Raw genomic sequence first — 22,233 nt, forward strand, 5'->3', positions numbered from 1 at the left:
TTTGATAAATTACCTCCAAATATATAGAATATTTAGTTAAAAACCCGCCGTATAGACATCATTTGCCTCCAAAATAAATAGTAAGTTATCAATAATAAAATTAAGGAGAATGATTGCATTTAATTAAAAAAGATATGTATGTTACAAAGCACACACAAAAAATCTAAATTAATAAATAAGATAATAATTAGACAATAAATTAATTAAAAAATTAAAGATTTTAAAAAGAAAAAACAAAGAAATATCTTATTAAAGACATATAAAATCAATAGCAAGATATAAATTGTAATAAATAAAGATGGAAATAGAAAATACTAATCAAATTGACACTCGCTGGTAAGAGCACCAGAACTTCTTTGGACAATATTTAGCAAACTCCACTAATACAGATGCCATTAATAGAATGTTAACCAATAATGAGACACGTTTAGTGATCAATTTAGATGATATTCGTTAGAATCACAACCCTTAAATAGCTGATGATATCATTAGTTACCCTTAAAAGGCAATCTCTGCCCTTAGAGGAACTCTCAATAAAATTATCGATAATATTGACCATGACGGGCTTGTGAAAAAGTAATTTTATTAGTTTTTATTTACTTTTAAATGTGTTTACTAATTTTATAGAAGATTTGATTTATTCATTTTTGTTTTCTTTAAACCTTGATGCATTCAAAAAAGAAATAATGAATCTGAATTTCTAACTTTTTTTTGTTCATAATAGGAAAAAGATGTAAGATATCACTGAAAAAGTTAAAGTTTATCAAATTGCTTTTAATGGAAATATGGGTAGAAACCATGTAACTCCTAGAGGTTTGAACTGTTCACTCATAAATAAATTAGTTTGCATCGATGGTATTGTAACTAGAATGTCAGTCAATAGATCAAAGTTAATTAGAAGTGTCCATTATTGTGAAGAAATATTGCAAGGTGGTCCTATTAAAGATTACGAAGATGTTTATGATTTAGGTGCCACAACATCTCTTAATCCAAATAATACAATTCCCAAAAGTCATGAACAACATCCCTTAAGCTTAGAGTATGGCTATTCTAAATTCAAAGACTTCTAGACTATTATTGTTTAGGAACTTCCTGAAAATGCCCCTAATGTAATTTTTTATTTGAATTTAAATTTTAAGATAGATTTTGTTTTGAATTTGTTTGAATTTTATATATATGCTTACCATGTACTTAAAATAAAAAGGGTTTATTACCTCGTAGCATTGATGTTGTGCTTGAAGAAGATTTAGTTGGATCAGTTAAACCTGGAGATAGAGTTAGAATTTATGGTGTTTATAAATGCATTAAAAGTGAATAAACCAAATCAACTGGTATTATGAGAAGTGTCTTAGTTTGCACAAGCATTGGCTAACTTTCATAAGAAAATGATGATGTTTAATTGACAACTGAAGATCTTTAATATATTAAGAAAATCTCAAAGAGAAAAGATCTCGTTGATATTTTTGTTAACTCAATTGCTCCTTCTATTTATGGACACCAATAAATCAAAAAGGCATTGTTGCTCTAATTACTTGGTGGTACTGAAAAAACTGTTGGACAAGGTACTCACTTAAGAGGTGATATAAATATCATGATGATTGGTGATCCTTCAACTGCAAAATCCCAAGTTCTTCGTTACATGCTTGCTACTGCCCCATTAGCTTTAAACACTACTGGTCGTGGTTCTTCAGGTGTTGGTCTTACTGCTGCTGTTAAAACCGATAGAGAAACAGGTATATATTCATCTTTAAATTTCTTATCAAAAATCTAAAATAGAATAAAAAGGAAAAAGCAAAGATTCAAAAAAATTTGCAAAAAAATTCTATTTAAAAATTATCAATCAAAAATATATTTTTGTTAATAAATTATTTTTGTAAATAGGCGAAAGACATTTGGAAGCTGGTGCAATGGTGTTAGCTGATAAGGGTGTTGTCTGTATTGATGAATTTGATAAGATGAGTGAAGAAGATAGAGTTGCTATCCACGAAGTTATGGAATAATAAACTGTTACTATTGCAAAAGCAGGTATTCACTGCAGTTTAAATGCTCGTTGTTCTGTCCTTGCTGCTGCTAATCCCATTTACGGAGAATATCATAGAGACTAGACTCCCACTAAGAATATTGGTTTACCTGATTCTCTTCTTTCTCGTTTTGATTTGTTATTCATCGTCCTTGATGAAAAGGATCCCGATATTGATCGTCTTATTGCTGAACGTGTTACTCGTAACCATCGTTATCGTCCCGAAAACTACGAAATTATAAACTAGCTATCCCAATTCTAAGGTGACGAAAATGATGAATACATAATAGAACCCACTGTAGCAGGAGACGCCAACGAAAACAAAGCTATCTTTGAAAAATATAACAAAGTTTTACATGGAGATAAAAAGAAAGAAATATTAAACTAAAATTTCTTAAAAAAATACATTGCTTATGCCAAAAAGACATTTAACTCTCCCAAATTATCTGATGAGTCCATCGAATATATTAACTTGTATTACAATTAATTGAGATAAAAGAACTTCTAGGATTCTACTACTAACGGTGGTGTTAAGGTTCTTCCAGTAACAACAAGAACTCTTGAAACTGTTATCAGATTGGCAACTGCATCTGCTAAACTTCGTTTATCTAAAAATATTGAAATTTCTGATTGCAGACTTGCTACTTCTCTTCTTAACTATGCTCTTTTCAATAAAGAAGATGCAATTAGACCTGAGGAAGAAGAATTTTATGAAGAAGACGAAGATTACAAATAAGATAGAAGACAAAATGGCAATAAAAAGGAAACCTAACCAAAATCAGTTAAAAAGTAGACTAACACAACTGTTCAACCTCCAGTCCAGGTCACTGAAAACAAAAGAGAAAGCAGAAGTGCTTCTAAAGCTATTGCTGCTGAATAACAAGCATAAAAATCTACTACCCCCTTAAAGGAAAAACAAGATAAAAGAGAAATCAAAAATCAAATGAAGAAAATAAGAATCGATGACGATGATGATGTTGATAAGGTTTTCAGCTAATAAATAATTGCTTCAATTAAAATTACTGATGAATAGAAAAAGGCTATCTTCAAAATAGTATCTAAGCTTGCTAAGGATAAAAGTATTACCAAGGATCAATTATGGAAACACATTTAAGGTAATTAAGACTTGTCTAAGATTATTACCAGTTCGCCTATTTTAGACAGAGCCATTATAGAATTACAAGATGATGAAAAGATTTTCTACGATGCATCTAAATAAGAAATCTACCCTTATTGAAAAATAAATAGAAATTAATAAATAAGTAGCATTTTCCTAAAGGTTATTTATCTGTAATAACTAAATTAAATTTTAAAATAATCTTAATTAATTAAGGTATAAAAATAGTAACTAACTAAAAATAAATAAATAAACAAACAAACAAAATCGTTAAATAAATAAATATTTATACTATAACCAAATAAATAAATCAACTAATAAATTTCCAAATTTAAAGAGAAATTTATTTAATATTTACTATTCCATTTATGTTTATAAATAAATAAATCTAAATAATAATATTGCAAATAAAATAAATAAATACATTCATAAATATATACTTGTCTTAAATTAATAATTCTATCAGTTTCATCAATTTTTTTACTAAATAATATTTCAAATTATCATCAAAAAAGTTTGATTATTTTATATTTAATTTGTTTGATTAAAGTTCTTAATCCAATAATATAAAAATTTTAATTTATCTTTATAAAAATAAATAAGATACTCGCTTAAAGGATAATACAAATTTATTTCATATTCTTCTCTCTTTTCCAATTAATTGTATTAATAAAAAGTAATATCACAGAACAGAATAAAACAAAAATAAATAAACTTTTATTAAATTAGTAATTCTGTCAGTTTTCATCAAATATTTTCAATAATTTAAAAAACCATTTTCAAACATTAACTGATACTAAATTAACTATTAAATAGCTCCTTATTGATTCATAATATTAGTCACAACAATATTTTAATTTAACCCATTTATCTCAAATATTAGTAAAAATGTTTACTTAAAAAATAAAAAAGCTGAGATTAAAATGAATTTTATTAAAAATTTTTAATTTAATAAAATTATCAATAAATATATAGAGGATATTGTTTACAATTGAAATTAATACGATTTTATTTACTAATAAAACTATTTAAATTTAAAAATACTTTTTAATTGAAAAAATATAAAGTAATTAGTGTTTGCTTTTTGAATGAATTCAAATATACTTATATCTCTTAAATATATCTATTTTTTCTTTAAAAGTTTGCTCATGCTTTAGTTTTATATATTGAATTTGTTGCTACTTTATTCTAGTAGGGTCACTATTTTGATCACAAACTACTTGTTATCCTTATAAAGAGCTATCATGCATTAAATTGAACTCCCAAGTGATCTAATTATCAATGCTAAATAGCTTAAATTTAGTGTAGTCTTAATTATAATTTGGAAGTTCGCTAATTTTCTTTAGTAGTAAGTTGTCAAATATCTTTCTCAAACTAATCTAATGAGGGTCATAATATACTTTATCATCTATTTTGATAATTTAATTATATGCTAAGTACTATTCTTCAAAAATTTATTTGAGCTATCCAAAAGTTATTTGAGTGCAATTTGCTTTTATGTTTATGTAGCAATTAGCTGGAGAGCAAACAGGACAAGATAATTGTGGAAGCTTTTAAATTAAATTTATAGTTTAAAAAAATGTGCTTATTTAATATGGATAATTTACAGATAACTGTGCTGGAGTTATTTTGCTTTGATCACCATTTTGGACTAAATACTCGCTGAATAGTTAAGGCTTAGTTTTGGCATAACCTTTCATTATTTTAATTGCTTCATTTACTTGGATAGCAGAAACGATAGCGTTTGTTGATGCTATAGTTTAATTGATATTTAATAATTTATTTATATTTTTAAATTAAATAAATACCTATTGCAGGGATAATATTTCCAACCATTTATTTTATTTTATGCTCTGAGAGATATCTCAACTTATTCTTTTCATTTTCCTTATTAAGGAAATTAAATGTACGCAAATTAGTGATTGCAGCGACAAATTTCAAAGCCAGTTAATCATCTTTATCAAATTTTAGTTCTCCTAAAGCTTCTTTTCTATGATGAAATACATCTAAAAACGCTTAAATAAATTTCTGTGCATACTCCTTAATAGTGAAGATTTTTTCGTCTTCTAACAATTTGCGATTATTTCTTTCATCAAAGTAAACAGCATCTTCTTTGTTGTCAATTTATAAAGATTGCTCAAAAGAAATTGGGAATCTTTCTTTTTCATCACATTTTTAAATGTCTTCGTTGAAAATCTTTTCAAATAACTGAAGAGCTTTTTCTTTTGGGTCTTAGACATTCTTGATTCCCTCTTTGAAAATATCTTAAATATAGTTTTCCAACAAATTTGAATCATCTTGGTTCCCAAATATCAAATTAAACATATTAGAAGCCCAAACTATGCAGTGAATAGGTTCAGAAGGTCTAGTTCTAATTGAGCAAACATTAAAGCTAGTTTATTGTTTGACTTCTGGAGTGCAATTTCTGCATTCAAATAAATCTTTTATTCTAGTCTATGTCTATCCTGTTTGAATAAATTTTTTAAAACATTAAAATTCTTATTTTATTTGAAATTTTCAAAGCAATAAAATTATATTTTACTCCTAATTTACTTGAAAAATATATTCTTTAAATTTTTAAGGGTTAAAATATTGAGTAGACTTTGAAAAATACAATAATTTTCAATTTATTGTTAAAATTAATTATTACCATTAAATGCAGAAGTTCCAGCCTCTACCATAGGAATGTTATTCACTGTACACATCTTACCAAAGTGCCTTCTAGCTCCTTAGTTATCAAAAGCACAAAATGCAATATCAAATTATTTATAAAATAAATCATCAAACTTTGGATCATAAATATTTCCTAAAATAGCATCTACTTACAAGATATTTGGTTCAATTAATAGTACTCCTTCTTTAGCGCAAGCAGATTTAGCTTTTCCTACATGATGTTTTCTGAAATAGAATTGCCTATTTAAATTGGTTAGCTCTATTGTATCTAAATCGATCATTGTAAATTTCCTAAATCCTGTTTTACTTAATGATTTAATTATTTCACATCCAACACCACCTGCTCCTCCAATTAAAACATTTGATTAGATAATTTTATTGTAAACTTCTTCACCATAAATTAGCTTCAAGCTTCTGTCAGACCTTTAAGCCTCTATTTCCATTTTATAAATATCTCCTTTTAATATAAATATCTTATGAATAATTAATTAATCAATCAAAAAATTAATTAAAAATATCTTACAAAGAAACAATATCAGAAAGTATTTGCACAATATTTTTTATCATATCAGCTTTCAAATTCTAATAACTTTCATAAAATCTTTATCCAATAAAAGACTTTAAATATACTAACCAAAACTAAATTTAAAAGGTACTTTTTTACTCAACCTTTCATAAATATTTAATCAATGTTTGCATTTAATATATTTTATTAAGAGAAATATCTTTATTATAAATTTTTTTTGCTTGTTAAAACACCTTAAAAGTTAAAAAAATTAATATTTGACTTTCTTAAAATAATATTTTTAATAATAGTTTGTTTTCATTCAAATAAATTTAGCTAATTAAGACCTTATTTTTTCAATCATAATTATAAAAAATTCTAATAGCATCAATTTTATTTTAAAGCTATGAAAGAAAAGCTGATAATTTGAAAAATAATATTAATAAATTTATTTATACGAAATTTACTTTATTAAAAATTGTGTATATTAGAATGAAATAAATTTTAGTATTTATCTAAATTATATTCATTTATAGTAATATTTATTCTAAATTATTTACTGTAGGCTCTCGTCTATAATCGTCTATAAGAATAATTTGAGAATAAGGTGGAAAAAATTTCAAAAGTAAAATTTAGAAACAATTTATTTATTTTTAGACTCTCATTATAGAAGAGTACTTAAGGTAGCTATATTTTTATTTAAAATAAATATCAAAGATTAAATTTTTTGTCAAAAGTGAAGGTTGCTATTGATAAAATAATTTTAAAGCAAAACTTTTATCAAGCTTATTAAATAAAAATATGCTTAATTATTAATTAATTAATTATTGCATTAATTAGTTAGAATGAATACAATCAAAATATGAAGGAATTTTTATTTATAGTAATATTAATACGTAATATAAATATAATAATTTAATTATTGTAAACTAGTCATGAAAACTCATTTACAAATTAGTAATATTTAAAAGATATGGTACTTTAGTTTATTATGTGTATACCAAATAGATACCATTTTTTAATAAGTAGTCCATTAGATTATCAGATGGAGTTATTTATTTATTTATTAGAAATTTAGATGGCTTTACAAAGTTCCAATATAACTTTTTAATGCTGATATTAAATTTATTTTTTCTATAACTAAAAAAAATTTTGTAATGAATAGTTTTTATTTCAGACATTGAATTTTTAATAACTATTTTTATCATTTTTAGTAAATATAAATTATATTTTATCAAAAGTACTATAAATTATAACTTACATTTGCATCATATAAGATGCATCTTTTTGTACATTTGAATGCAGTTTAAAATTTATAAAAATGTCTCAAGCATTCATTCATATTTTATATAATAATGACACATCACTTATTTTTCTGTAGAAATTTAAGCAAATGTTCTATTTTTCAAAACAAATTTAATGTTCTATTTGATTTTTAAAAGGAGCATTAAAAGCACTAAACAATTAATTACTTTTTACAGTCAGATAATAATTAAGTAAAAGAATACATAAATTTTAAAGCAAACAAAATACAATTTTTTAATAGAATAGTTAGCACATAGTATTTAAAACAAGATGATAATTGGCAAAGTTTTTATGCTGATGATGGCTAAGAAAAAACTTGAATGCGGAAAGAATGAAAAGTAAACTTTTTGGCGTTAGTTTTAAGCTTAGACTATTAAGGATTTAAATAAAGCTTCCTTTTTAGTTTGCTAAAGGTTTCCACTTGGATTGTGGTCTTTAGGTTTTCTTTTTAGTGTTATTGGAATTACTATAATTGGGTTAGTAATGATGCACAAGCATATTTTTCTTGATGAAATAGATGGCTTGACATATTTTACAAAGATGATTATTAGTTTATTAACACTTATTAGCGGAATGATCATGCTCATCGTTGCTAAGAAAGAAAAATTGAGGATAAATAAAAACGAAGATCTTATTTATGTAGAATATAAAAACATATTCTTTAGAGGACATCTTGAAGGCAGATATTTACACAGTCTCAAGGATTTTTATGTTGTCAAAAAAGGCATTTAAACTTTTACAGAAAACACTATCCATTATGTTATTAGATTTGAATTTAATGATGATTTTGATAATCTAGAAGTAGCTGAAAGCAGAAGATTTTTGGATATCAAAAAAAAGTATATCTAAATTTGTGTATATCTTGATAAAGAAGCTTAGTAAATGGAAAATATTAAGTTTGTAGATGAAAGCTAAGTTACTTTAAATTGGAAAAAAAGAAATGAAACCAAGAAAATTATAAAAAAACCTCCTTAGTTATCTTCTTAAAACTTTAAAAACCCTGCTGAATCTTCTTTAAATTCCTTAGAATCTGAGACAGTATAGAATAAGCAAATACCTTCTAAAACATAGAGCTTGATAAATAGCATAAAAATTTTAAAAAAGTTCAAAGTCAATGATGATTGAAATTTATAAATTATTTGTAAATATTTTAAGTAAGCCAAAACCTACCAAAATTATTTACAAATAATTGTAATACAATTCTTAATTTCCTAGTTCAAAAAGTAACTCAAATAAATATAAAAATTAATTAGGAATTACCAACATTTAGTATAATAAATAAATAAATAAAAAGCAGGTCTGCAATACAAAATATCTTAACTTCTCTAAACAATTAATACAAATTCATCCATATATCTATCTATATATCTATATATCCACCTCTATCCAATTCTATTATTTATTGTAATATATATAAATTCTCAGTTTATTCATTTGATTTGCATGTGTTATAAATAAATTTTAAAAACTAATTTATTTTACAATTAAATAACTTCATGAACAATTTAAGCTAAAAAGCAAATAAAATTAAAATAAGTAAATTTATATTGATAATTTAAAAGAGAGTAGATTTATTAACAAAGCACATACATATATTCTTTTATAAGAAGTTCACACCTCCACCAATAATAGTAAATTTCAATATTTTAAATTTTATTTCTATTTCTTCCAATAAACAATTTGAAATAAATTAATTAATTTAAATTATCCAATTTTATTTTTCAACATTATTGAAAACATTTTATCTTATAATTTAAAAAATAAAGTAAATAAAATTGATTTTTTCAATAATAATTTTTTATTAAAATATAATATCATGGTTAAATATAGACTCTAATTTATCTAAATTAAAAAATTTTTTAGATTATACAAGGATTTAAATGGATAAATATGGTTTGTATTTTAGTTAATTTTAGAAAACTTTTAAAAATTAATATTTAGAAAATGAATAATTAAGATATAAAACATAAAAATTTTAATTAATATTATAATAATTTTATGAAATATTACTAATTAATAATGATATAATTAAAGATTAGGGATATTTCAAATGCAGGAACATGTATTTATCAAAAATTTAATTATTGATGAATTTTAATATTTATAAACCATTTATCTAATTAATAATTAATCTTAACTTTAGAGGATAATTATATTTTATGAGCATATATTTTCTATACTTTATTATAAATTGTATAATTATAAATTGTTTCAATTAAATTTTAAATTATAAACTTAATAAATAAATTTCTAAATTTTATTAGTTAAAATATTTTAAATAAAAAATAAAAAAGATTAGGTACAAAAAAAAACCAATATAAAATATGCTCTAACGCTTAATATTAAAATAGATTCATTAAAGACACGTTAATAAAATCTTAATAATTACTATTGAAGGTAATGAATAGGCTTTTAAATGTTTAAATTTGATATTTAAATTATAAAATAGTAAATTTTTAAATTTTAAATATTTTAGAAAGAAATATAAAAATTTTTACAATAAATAAAGAATACTATTCTAATGAATAGACATTAATATCCGTTTTTAATCAGATTTACTTTTTAAAAACAGTTTGAAATGCTTATTTATTTATGTGTTTATTTGTCTAAAACCAGATTTTTATAAAGTAAAAAAAATTAATTATTACATCAGAACACTAATAATATCTAACTAAGTCAAAACAAACCTAAATAAATGTCTGAACCATAACCTAATAACAGTCTAAAAGCTCCTGAAATCTAAACCGCAAGACATGATAATCATAAAGATTATCAGCCTGTTTCCGCTTATTGCTCCCATTGTAAAAAAGAGGAGAATGCTCCAGTTCTTACTTACAAAACAGGAACTGGTACTTATCTTTGTTGTTTTATTTGGTGTTGTGTAGCAGTAATTCCTGGTCTAATTCCTTTTTGCTGTAATAGATGCAAAGATAAAGTATATACTTGTCCTGAATGTGGATTAGTAATTAGAAAAGATACCTATGAGCCATGCAACTGCAACAAATAATGAGTTATTGGTTTGGATAATATCAAAACAAGTAGGATTATGATATATTAATACATTTCTATCATAACTAAATGTTTAATCCATTTAAAATAAGCCTTAAATAATAAAATGATTACTATACATACATATACATACATCCCTATCTATTTGCTTTAATATTCAAAGATTTTATTAATATTTGCTTATCAAAAAACAATCATTTAAAAAAAAATATCTTTTCAAAATTAAATAATGTAATTATATTTAAATTAAAGTATTAATACACTTTTTATTAGAAAGATTAAAAACACAATTTTCATTCATATAAATACATTTTAAGTTGATAAATTTAAATATAATTTCTAGCCGTTTTAATCTAAATAAAAATTATTTTGAAAATCAGAAAAAAAAATTGATTAATTCAAAAAAATATTTTTTAAAAAAAATAAAAAAATAAATAATTTTGGTTTTCAAAGTAAGTTGAATGAAATTATTTTTGATTAATTATAAAATGAATTTGATTTCTTAAGTGAATCTATCTATTATAAATCAAATTATATTTAATATTATAAATATTATTTATTTAAAAGCTAAACAAAAAAAACTCATAAAATATTTAAATATTAAATTCAAGAAAATAAATTTTTAAAATAAAAATAAAACCTAAAATATAATTTAATTTAGAGATTGTTTCTTAAAATAATAATAATACAATTTTCATTCATATAAATACATTTTAAGAGTTTAAGTTGATAAATTTAAATATAATTTCTAGCCGTTTTAATCTAAATAAAAATTATTTTGAACATCAGAAAAAAAATATTTAATATTTTAGTATTAAATTTATTAAAAAATTGATTAATTCCAAAAATTATTTTTTTTAAAAAATAAATAAACAAATAAATAATTTTGGTTTTCAAAGTAAGTTGAAGGAAATTATTTTTTATTAATTATAAAATAAATTTAATGAATTTGATTTCTTTAAATGAATCTATGTTTAATCAAATTATATTTAATATTATAAATATTATTTATTTAAAAGCTAAACAAAAAAAGCCCATAAAATATATAAATATTAAATTCAAGAAAATAAATTTATAAAATAAAAATCTAAAATTGAATTTAGAAATTATTTCTTAAAATAATAAAATAATTTAATATGGGCTTTTTATTAGTTTATTTTGAATAAGTTAAATGAAAAACTTATTTGCTTTTTGTAATTTATTAACTTTCATCAAATAAACAACAAAGAATTTGTTAGCAAGAAAATAAATTTTATTAGAATAACTATCACTAAGGAGGTATTTTGCTAATCAGGTTGATCTCATCAGGGATCTTTAATCTACTTAAAATAGAAAAATATTATTAAATTTTATATAAGATTTTTATTTACTCGTATAAAAAGTTCCTTTGTGAAATATAAAAGGTTTGAAGTATAGATAGATTGATAGATAGATAAGATTATGATAACTTTTTGTTTGATATATTTTCTAGATTGCAATATTTAATAATTGATTAACTAATTTGCCAAACTACTTCTTTAAAATTATAGATAAAAATGGTAAAATAAACAAAGAACTCAAATTAAAATCAAAAAATTCACCAAACAGATTCTGTTGAATCTTCTGATAGTTTGAGCAAGGAAAAATAAAACATATTTACCATCAAAAAGACTAAAAGAAGAAGCGTAAGTGAGTTAAAAGATGAAAAATAAATTGTATGCCCAATGTGCAAAGATAAGAAATACGCTTCATTTCCTGCCTTATATACTCATATTAAATTTTCTCATCATTCAATCTAAGAGAATTAATAAGTTACTGAAAAGCCCATATGCAAACAATGCAATAGAAAATGCTCCTCAATATCTTCTCTCAAAACACATATGAAATTAGCTCATGATTAAGAAACTAAAGAAGCTTTGTAGAAAACTATAAAATCTTGTAATTAAAATAAATCAAATGAAAAAAAACCCCCAAAAGGAAGACCTCCTAAAGCCATTCAAGAACCTGATTTGCCTGATGATTTTGAAATGATTGATGATATTGATGAAAAATATTAAATTTTAAATATCTTTTAAAATGAGAATTTTATTTCTGTATTATAGAATGTCATGTTCACTGAAGGGTACTTATGCAGAAATCATTAAACAATTTCATGCTAAGTGCTTACAAAAGAATAAATGATAGATTATTTTAATTATTTAAAAAATATATTTAAAATAGAAGATAGCTTAGATTGGCTAAATGATCAAGTTTATGAATTTTTCAAGTAATTAAACGAATTAATTTTTAATGAGGCATTTATAATTATTTATTACTCTTATCATAACGAAGACTATGAAAATTTACTGTAAATTTCAAAAGATCTCAAATAAGATAATTGTGATTTTAACTTAATTCATGACGTATTAATAAAAGAAACTTTGACTGAAGATCTTAAAGAGTTACTTATAGAATATTTCAAAGACCTTCATTTAAGCTTATAAACCCTTATTAATGATTTGTAAAACTTTCCTAATCAACAACAAAAGAGCTAATTAATTTCAGTTTGAACAAGGATAAAATAATTAAATTCATGAAAATAATATGAATAAAAATAAATATCAATAAATATTAAAAATTTAGTTAAAAAGAAGTATTTGTTTGTTGATTCCTCAAGATTATAAGAAAGAATGTGGTATTTAAAATCTATTTTTAAAATCAAGCAGCAATATTAATTGCAATCATCTTCTTTACCTATTATTCGATTGATTGATAAATAGTTTTTCATTATTCATATTATATAGAGCTTTTTATCAATTTAAAAAGATTCTTTTATTTAACAAATTAATAATAACCATAAATAAATTAAATTTTTTCCATAAAAAAATATATTGGGTAAAAGGATTAAACTATTGGACTAATTTATATTTTTAGAAATTAAAATTTTATATTAATTCAATAAAATATTATGTTAATTTAAGTAATTTATTATGATTAGTTCGAATTTACATATTAAACAGCAATTCAAAGAAATAAATAAAAATTTAATAATCATTTTTATGTTTCTTAATTTCTTGAATTTTCATTTCATCTTTTAAAAAAATCATCACTAAAAAATAGAAATTAAATTTGCTTTTTTTTTCTATTTTATATTGAATAAAAGTCTTTAAATATTTTAACTATTATTTACATTTATTTCATTAAAAACAAAAATAATTTATCAATTTTAAGAATCAAAAAAGGTTTCCAAATTCTTATCAAATGTTAGAAGTTCACACCCATTTAAAGTGTAAAAAAAATAATCATAAAACAATTTTAAGAATAACTTAAAAATAATAATGAATACATTTTTTTAATATTAAACATTTTAAAGAATAAATTATTTTAATAAAACTTATGTAAAAACTCTTTTGAAAGTAAAAAGAAAAAATTGAAATAGTTCTACTTAGCAAGCTAATAACAAAAAAATAATAAAAGAAGATACATTCCTTTATTATCAAAAATGATTATTTTGTTTAACTAATTTTTAGTAAGAAATTATTCGTCTATCTATTTATTAATGTATTCTTATGAATGTATATATAGGGTTGTTTGTTACTTACTCATATTGAATTCGAAATTTTAGATTCACCATATAATCACATATTAAATATTTTCAACAAATTATTTGTATCATTTTAATATTGAAAATTATTAAATAATAAAAAATAAAAAATAAATAATTACAGGATTGGTGTAGAGGAATGTATAGTAATTACTTTAGAGAAATCACCCACTAATATATGAGCTAAGGGAACAAAAGTCCTTCTCAGACATGCTAAAATTTTAGATATCCTATAAAATACTCTGGATTTGTGCATCCATCTTATATCAAACAAGACAGGTTGGTTAATGAACATACTGCTCATACTGAGTTAGAAGATTTTTAACAAGACGAAAATATTTATACTTCTATGACTTAGATTCATAAAACTCCTATTAGGATGAAGATAAATCCTATTTGTCAGGCAACTATGTAAGGACTTCTTGAGATAAACCCAACCAATCTATTTAGCAGCCAACTATCAAATGAATTTAATGAAAAGGCCAATCTTTCTCCTAAAGAAGTGGTAGATCTTAGCAAGAAAGACCAAAATAATTAGAGTGGCAATGCCTGCTAATATCCTAGCGAGAACATCAATCTTTACTTAGAAGCTAAGAAGTGTGAGCTGAATGATTAGGATTTAGATAAGGCAGTTTATTATTACACTAAGTGTCTAGAGTTTAATTAGAAAAGAGACTCTGCTCTTAAAGATCTTGCTACAGTTTACCACAAGCAAGGTAAGACACAATTAGCATTAGAATTGCTGCTAAAAGAAAAAGAAAACTACTAAGGCGACTTAAAGACTTATGAAAATCTCATTTGCACACTTGAAAAACAACTGGTACCAACAGGGAAAGTGTATCTAAAATTCATTCTTCTCTATAATTCAAGCAAAGAATGTATCACTAACAACGATATAAACAACATATTTCCAAAAATAAAGAGTATTTTAATTAATAATAATCTCAAATTAAATAAATAATATATTATATTTTCTTATAAATTCAATAGAAGTCAAATAAATGTACTATTTTAGGGATTTATCGCTATTAAATCCTATATAAAATGGTATTTCAAATATATGTCTATTAGAATTTAATAGCTACTCCAACGCAAAAAAAATCATAGAAGGATCTATGATAAACTAATCTACTTCAATTAAAGTATAAATTTTTTTTCATTATTTACTATTTATTCATTTTTTGTTAAACAAATAGTGCTTTCTTGTAGATATAATGGGAAAGGTCAAAATCCATATACTTGATAATAAGAATTTCGACAGAGAGCTGATAGAATATCAAAAGTAAAATAATTTAAAAAAGATTTCAAATTAATTATTTACTAAATTAAAAGTCCTTATTTGCAACCTACAACTTTCTCTTAGTCGCTGCTTTTTATATTCTAAGATAAAGGAAGCTAAGAGATTATCAATTCTGACGATAAAAAATATACATGGACCCAAGACTAGTTATTTCTTAATCAAAATACTAAATATATTGAGTTTTAATACAAAAGCCGCCAATTAGAAAATGAGCTAACTATTTAAAGTTTATTAAAAAAGAGTAAACTAAATAGCCAAATACTTTGATCTAATTAAAATTTAACTGACAAAAGTTTGGAATTTGAAACAGATTTTGGCTTAAAAGTATATATACTTACTTACTAACAATAAAAAAATTATATATAAATTTACTACTTCAAATACTACTACTATTACAAATACTAGCTAAATTTAATAAGAATATTTATAATCAAATTAAAATTTAAGAAATCTTGAGAATAGAAAATTAAGAAAATTTAGCTTGCCAATAGTTGACTATAAACCAAATAAATACCTATCTATGTAAATAATCTAAAGAAACAATTAAAAATAATTCTCTTTTTCAAAATAAACCAAGAAATTTTAAATTTATGAAAAATATAAAATAAATATTTTATTTATGTATTTATTTCTATAGCAAAACATTTTATATAAAAATGATTAGAATTGTTTAATTTGAAATGAATTTTGTTTAGTTGAAACAAATGATTGAAATTTAAAGTAAATTTACTCATATCAATTAAAGATAAATAATAAAATATAACAATGAAATATAAATATATAATTGGTACATCTAAACTATTATAAAAATGATTGATTATTTATTCATTTTATCATTCAAATTTTGCAAACTATGTTTCATCGAGAGTTTCTCTAAATGCGCTTTTATGTTCAGGAAGTGTTACTTCTTTTACAAATTTATTATCAGTTTACAAGTAAAAGGGTGAATTTTTTTTGAAAAAGGGATGATCTATATTTAATAATTATTTATCCATCAACTCCTAAATAAAATCATCCATTCCTTCATTATCTTTAAAGTGGTGAGCCCTATTTTTTAGTGAGTTTAATCTAAGTAATTAAAACAAACACTTCTAAACTAATATTTTAAATTCAATTCAATTCAAATAAAACAATTTACTATTCTAAATATTTTTTAAATTATTGTTGCTTTATTTTGAATTCTTCAAAACTTTCTCTATGTCTTTCTTTTACTTCCTCTAATTCTTTTTATACTGTTTCAACTTATTCTATTTTAATTTATTTATTTATTTAAATGTTTTGACATGTTTACATTTTCAATAAGCTAAAATATATTTTTTTATTTATTTTTACCTTCTGAAACATTTTTTAATGAATGAGAATCAAAGTTTACAGCCTCCGAATATCCATCAGAGTCAATGTCATAACTAAATATGCGGCCAAGAATGTAGTTCTTAATTATTTATTATAAATATTGCACATTCTATATTATTAATCAATTATGATTTACATTTCTTTTATATCTAATCATAGCCTCATCTTAGCTGAGCTCTCTCGCATTTTTATTTGAAAATCTTAATTCCTATTTTGTTAAGAAAATAATAAGGCTAATTTAAAATCAAATCATGCTATGCTATCTATTTAATTTGTTTACTATATAGTTTTAGTTAGAAAATTCTTTGTACTGATTCATTACTTAATGCTTTTAAATTATTACTAATTAATATATTAAATTGATAGATACTAAATAATTACAAAATTAATTAATTAATAAATAAATAATTAGATTTGCAAACAATTTTTATCTATTCGTTCCCTCTTTATAATTATTAATATATTGTTTAAAAACTATATTTTCCATTCAATCAAATGCATGCACACAATTTTAAAAATAGCGCTCAAATTTAGAATATTAAATAAAAAATTTAATATTTTAGTGTTAATAACTAAAGGCTTTTAAAATTTAATATAATTATCTGTAAAACTATTTATTTGTATTACTAATTAATAATAAAAAAATGATTTTTAAAATAAGGAAAATATGTGTTGCAATTCATGTTAAAAAATTAATCTCAGGTCCAGTCCAGGGTTAATCCCACCTCCAATTTCCTATTTACATTCTGAAAATGAATAAATTCATTAAATGTATTGACTATTAAATTTTTTATGTTAGCTAATAAATATCCTAATTTATGATTGATATTTAGTTTATTTTAAAAAAATTATCTTAATTAACAAAAAAACAAAAATGCATAATCTATTTATTAAAAGTGTATTTAATTATATTTATAAATGAGCTTATTTGGTTCAGACAACCTAAATTATATGTATTTCAAAAAAAACTAATAGGATTTGAGAATAGTTAAAATTATAAGAAAGATTATAATATTTTAAACATATTTTAATACATATAAATATCTCCCTCATTACAGAACTAAAACAAACAAATCTACTTAATAAAAATTATTTATTAAACATAAATATTGTAATTAATAGAATATTTTCAATATATGACTTCCATCTCAAAATCATACTATATTTTTAAGTTTATATTTTCAATAGAAATATTAAGATTTAACAATGATTGTTAGTTACACAAACTTTTTTGTGATATTTTTTATAAAATCAAATTTATAAATTCATATTTGAAAATTATTTTAATTTATTGATTCTTTTTATACAAATTAATTTGAAATAAAACTAAATTAAATATTTTATATACCTATTATTAATTAATTCAATTTCCAAAAATTACTATTAAATTGTCTTTGAAGAAAAAAAATGACATAATAGAAAACATGTTTTAAAAATATACAAGAAGTAGTTATTTATTTTTTTATGGATATTCTTTAAATTTATTTTTATTAATAAAAAAGTTTTAAAATTCTTCATTTTAATCTCATTAGATTCTTGATCTTGTTCTGAGGTATATTTAATTTATTAATGTATTATTATTAATAATTTTTATATTTTCAAGTTATTATTAATAATATTTTTCTAAAAGAAATTCTTATATTTACTCATTCATTTCATTCATCCAAATATTTTTTATTTTTTTAACTTAATTTTAACTTTCTATTTTTATTTTGTAAAATAATTATTTATTTTTTATTATTTCGTATTTTTTATTCATTTTTTCCTTCTAACTTACTAAATATCATATTCTTTCTTCAATATTTAAAAAGATTCAAATTAATGAGTGATAAAGAGGCATCAGGCTTAGGTTCTGATTTAGCAAAATGCACTAATCTCTCAAGTTTGACACTTGATCTTTTGTAAAAATAGTTATTTAATTTTGTATTGTAATATTTTTTAAAGTAAAAATCAATTTTAAAAAATATATATTACTCATTTTGTTTTTTTTCTTTCATTTTTTGTAAATTTTTTCATTTTCTAATTTTTACTTTATTATAATATCATTTAATATTATTTCATATTTTCCTTCATTTTTTCCTTCTAATTAACTAATTAATTATTTTTTCTTCAATATTTAAAAGTTACAATTATATTGGCGATGAAGGTTCATCAGGTTTGAGTTATGGTTTGGCAAAGTGCATTAATCTCTCAAATTTGTCACTTTGTCTTACGTAAAAATCTTTCTTTCTTTGCTAATTTAACTCATCTTTTAATTTTCAACTTTTGTTTTATAATTAATTTATTTATTTCTTAATATTTCATATTTCTTATTCATTTATTCCATCAAACTAACTAATTAATTATCTATTTTATCTTCAATATTTAAAAAGTGAAAATTAAATTGGTGCAATCGGTGCATCAAGCTTAGGTTCTGCTTTAGCATAGTGCGTTAATCTCTAAAACTTGATAATTGATCTTAAGTAAAAACAGTTTATTTGTTTAAATTGTAATATTTTTAAAGTAAAAATGAATTTAAAAAAATTGTAACAATTTTAATTCATTTATAACTTTTGATTTTATTATTAATCAATCTATTTTTTAATTTTTAATTTTTTCCTTCATATTAACTAATTAAATTTATATTTTTTCTTTAATATTTTAAAAGTTTAAATAAAATTGGCGATGAAGGTTCATCAAGCTTAAGTTTTGGTTTAGCATAGAACACAAGTCTCTCAAATTTGACACTAAAGCTTAAGTAATTTTGGATTTTGATATTTTTTTTATAAAAATGAATTTAAAACGGTATAACTAACTCTTTTTATTTTTGCATTTTCCCTTTTTAATAATGAATTAATTATATTTTTTTCTTCAATATTTAAAAAGTAAAAATTAAATTGGTGATAAAGGTGTATCAGAATTAGGTTTTAATTTAGGAAAGTGCACTAATCTCTCAAATATTACACTTTATCTTAAGTAAAAATAATTTATTTGTTTTCGATTGTGATATTTTTTAATATAAACTGATTAATTATATTTTTCTTCTATTCAAAAATAGTTCCAATAAAATTGGCAAAATTGGTGTATAAGGCTTAGGTTTTGGCTTATCAAAGTGCATTAATCTCTCAAATTTAACACTTGATCTTATGTAAATACAATTTATTTATTTTGGATCGTGATATTTTTTAATATAAAAATGAATTTAAAGCAATATAATTAATTCTTTTAATTTATTTATTAGCTTTTATTTGATATTATTTATTTTTCTTTTTCTTTTTTACTTTTTGCTTTTTGTTTCTTTGTTGATATAAATAATTTTTTATTTATTTTCAACACTTGCCTTAAATTTATCAAATTATTTCTTATTCTTTTTAATATTCTTCCTTCATTTTTCCTTCTAACTAACTAACTAACTAATTAATTAATTATTTTTTCTTCAATATTTAAAAAGTAAAAATTAAATTCCTGATGAAGGTGCATTAGGATTAGGTTTAGCTTTAGCAAAGTGCACTAATCTTTCAATTTTGACACTTTTTCTTAAGTAAAAACAGTTTATTTGTTTTGAATTGTAATATTTTTTAATATAAAACTGAATTCATACTCATTTAATTTATATATTTGATTTTTTTTTTTTTACTCTTTATTTTGCTTGAGTTTTTCTTTTCTGTTAATTTAACTCATTTTTTCATTTTCAATTTTTAATTTTATTATTAATTAATTGTTTCATATTTTTTCTTCATTTTTTCCTTCTAACTCATCAATTATTTTTTTTCAATATTTAAAAAGTTCGAATGAAATTGGTGGTGAAGGTGCATCAGGCTTAAGTTTTAATTTAGCAAAGTGTACTAATCTCTCTAGTTTGAAACTTAATATTAGGTAGCAGTTTATTTATTTTGGATTGTGAAATTTTTTAATATAAAAATGTATTTAAAACAATATTAATATTTTAATTTATTTATTATATTTTATTTATTTTTTCTTTTTTTTATAGTTTGCTTGCTTTTTTTTCTTCTATTTTAGTTAATTTAACTCATTTTTTCATTTTCAATTTTTAATTTTATTATTAATCAATTGTTTCATATTTTTTCTTCATTTTTTCCTTCTAACTCATTAATTATTTTTTATTCAATATTTAAAAAGTGAAAATTAAATTGGTGATGAAGGTACATCAAATTTAGGTTTAGATTTAGCAAAGTGCACTAAACTCTCAAATTTGACACTTTATCTGAGGTAAAAATAGTTTATTTATTTTGGATTCATATATTTTTATTTATAAAAATGAATTTAAAACAAAAATACTTTATTAATTTATTGAAAAGTTTTTTATTGGAATTATTTTTTTTCTTTTTTATTGTTCTTGCAATTCTTTTTCTTTGTTTATTAATTTAGCTCATGTTTTCATTTTCACTTTTGCTTTTATAATTAATTAATTAATTTAATTCTTATTATTTCATATTTTTCTTCATTTTTTCATTCTAATACACTAATTAATTATTTTTCTTTAATATTAAAAAAGTGAAAATAGAATTGGTGCAACTGGTGCATTATGCTTAGGTTACGGTTTATCAAATAGCACTAATCTCTCAAATTTGACACTTAAATTAAAGTAAAAGCATTCTATTTGTTTTAGATTGTCAAATTTTTAATGAAAAAATAAATTTAAAACAATAAAATCTTTTAATTTATTTATTAACTTTTTATTTTAATTAATTTTAATTTCTTCTTTATTTTGCTTGTGTTTTTTTTCTTCTTTAGCTCGTTGTTCATTTTTAAATTTTGCTTTTATAATAATTAATTAATTTATTTTTATTGTTTCATATTTTTCTTCATTTTTTCCTTCCAACAAACTAATTAATAATATATTTTATTTTCAATATTTAAAAGTTACAATGAAATAGGCAATCAAGGTACATCAGGTTTATGCTCTGGATTAGCAAAGTGCACTAATCTCTTAAATTTGACACTTTCTATGAGGTAAAAATAGTTTATGTTCTTATATTGTTCAATATAAAATTGAATTTCAAAGAATATAACTTTTTTAATTAGCTTTTTATTTGAATTATTATCTTTTTATAGTTTATTCAATTAAGATTTTTATTTATTAATTTAAAATATATATTTTAATTTAAAACTTTTATTGTATTTAATTTATTTTAATAACTTACACTAATTAATTTATATTAAAAGTAAATATTAAATCAATAAATCATAACAATTAAGAGTAAAAAGCATATGCCTTAAATCATTAAGATTAGTTGACTTCATAATACTTTTCTTATGATGATAAAAAAGTAAGTGCCGAAAAAAAAAAAAGATGAATTAATTTAAAAATATTTGAATAATAGAAAATAATATATTTTATTAAATAATATTTTGTAATACAATAATTTAGCCTAACAGTTTTTATTAT

General features: G+C 21.5%; 8 protein-coding genes across 8 annotated transcripts; 6 read left to right on the forward strand and 2 right to left on the reverse strand. All coding sequences in view use genetic code 6, as the record gives it.

Annotated features, from left to right (window-relative positions):
- Positions 1–298: 298 nt before the first annotated feature.
- On the forward strand, positions 299–3,257 carry TTHERM_00092850 (DNA replication licensing factor MCM4; the record flags this gene model as incomplete). The annotated part of the gene is made up of 4 exons (XM_001012838.1): positions 299–576; positions 725–1,109; positions 1,205–1,733; positions 1,882–3,257. 4 exons carry the CDS (start codon positions 299–301, stop codon positions 3,255–3,257), a joined length of 2,568 nt encoding a protein of 855 aa, XP_001012838.1.
- A 974-nt stretch (positions 3,258–4,231) lies between these two features.
- On the reverse strand, positions 4,232–6,253 carry TTHERM_00092840 (ubiquitin-activating enzyme E1; the record flags this gene model as incomplete). The annotated part of the gene is made up of 4 exons (XM_001012837.1): positions 4,232–4,687; positions 4,745–4,890; positions 4,946–5,602; positions 5,788–6,253. 4 exons carry the CDS (start codon positions 6,251–6,253, stop codon positions 4,232–4,234), a joined length of 1,725 nt encoding a protein of 574 aa, XP_001012837.1.
- Positions 6,254–7,890: 1,637 nt separating this feature from the next.
- Positions 7,891–8,745, forward strand: TTHERM_000092808 (transmembrane protein, putative; the record flags this gene model as incomplete). The annotated part of the gene is made up of 1 exon (XM_012796726.1): positions 7,891–8,745. The coding sequence occupies one exon, from the start codon at positions 7,891–7,893 to the stop codon at positions 8,743–8,745; it is 855 nt and encodes a 284-aa protein (XP_012652180.1).
- A 1,414-nt stretch (positions 8,746–10,159) lies between these two features.
- Positions 10,160–10,881, forward strand: TTHERM_000092809 (LITAF-like zinc ribbon domain protein). The gene has a single exon (XM_012796727.1). It carries the CDS (start codon positions 10,199–10,201, stop codon positions 10,628–10,630), a length of 432 nt encoding a protein of 143 aa, XP_012652181.1. The 5' UTR covers positions 10,160–10,198; the 3' UTR covers positions 10,631–10,881.
- Positions 10,882–12,164: 1,283 nt separating this feature from the next.
- TTHERM_00092810 (zinc finger, C2H2 type family protein) lies at positions 12,165–13,157 on the forward strand (the record flags this gene model as incomplete). Its single annotated transcript, XM_001012834.1, has 1 exon — positions 12,165–13,157. The coding sequence occupies one exon, from the start codon at positions 12,165–12,167 to the stop codon at positions 13,155–13,157; it is 993 nt and encodes a 330-aa protein (XP_001012834.1).
- A 1,173-nt stretch (positions 13,158–14,330) lies between these two features.
- Positions 14,331–15,758, forward strand: TTHERM_00092800 (hypothetical protein; the record flags this gene model as incomplete). The annotated part of the gene is made up of 4 exons (XM_001012833.3): positions 14,331–15,114; positions 15,182–15,333; positions 15,388–15,473; positions 15,524–15,758. 4 exons carry the CDS (start codon positions 14,331–14,333, stop codon positions 15,756–15,758), a joined length of 1,257 nt encoding a protein of 418 aa, XP_001012833.2.
- A 566-nt stretch (positions 15,759–16,324) lies between these two features.
- Positions 16,325–17,331, reverse strand: TTHERM_00092790 (transmembrane protein, putative; the record flags this gene model as incomplete). The annotated part of the gene is made up of 5 exons (XM_001012832.3): positions 16,325–16,538; positions 16,630–16,738; positions 16,824–16,923; positions 16,981–17,052; positions 17,125–17,331. 5 exons carry the CDS (start codon positions 17,329–17,331, stop codon positions 16,325–16,327), a joined length of 702 nt encoding a protein of 233 aa, XP_001012832.3.
- A 1,334-nt stretch (positions 17,332–18,665) lies between these two features.
- Positions 18,666–22,104, forward strand: TTHERM_000091779 (cyclic nucleotide-binding domain protein; the record flags this gene model as incomplete). The annotated part of the gene is made up of 12 exons (XM_012796728.1): positions 18,666–18,745; positions 18,968–19,057; positions 19,217–19,306; positions 19,492–19,581; positions 19,710–19,799; positions 19,882–19,971; positions 20,275–20,364; positions 20,610–20,699; positions 20,964–21,053; positions 21,340–21,429; positions 21,708–21,797; positions 22,011–22,104. The coding sequence occupies 12 exons, from the start codon at positions 18,666–18,668 to the stop codon at positions 22,102–22,104; spliced, it is 1,074 nt and encodes a 357-aa protein (XP_012652182.1).
- Positions 22,105–22,233: the final 129 nt, after the last annotated feature.

This window comes from Tetrahymena thermophila (genome assembly GCF_000189635.1).
Source record: "Tetrahymena thermophila SB210 genomic scaffold scf_8254697, whole genome shotgun sequence".
Taxonomy (NCBI): Eukaryota; Ciliophora; class Oligohymenophorea; order Hymenostomatida; family Tetrahymenidae; genus Tetrahymena; species Tetrahymena thermophila.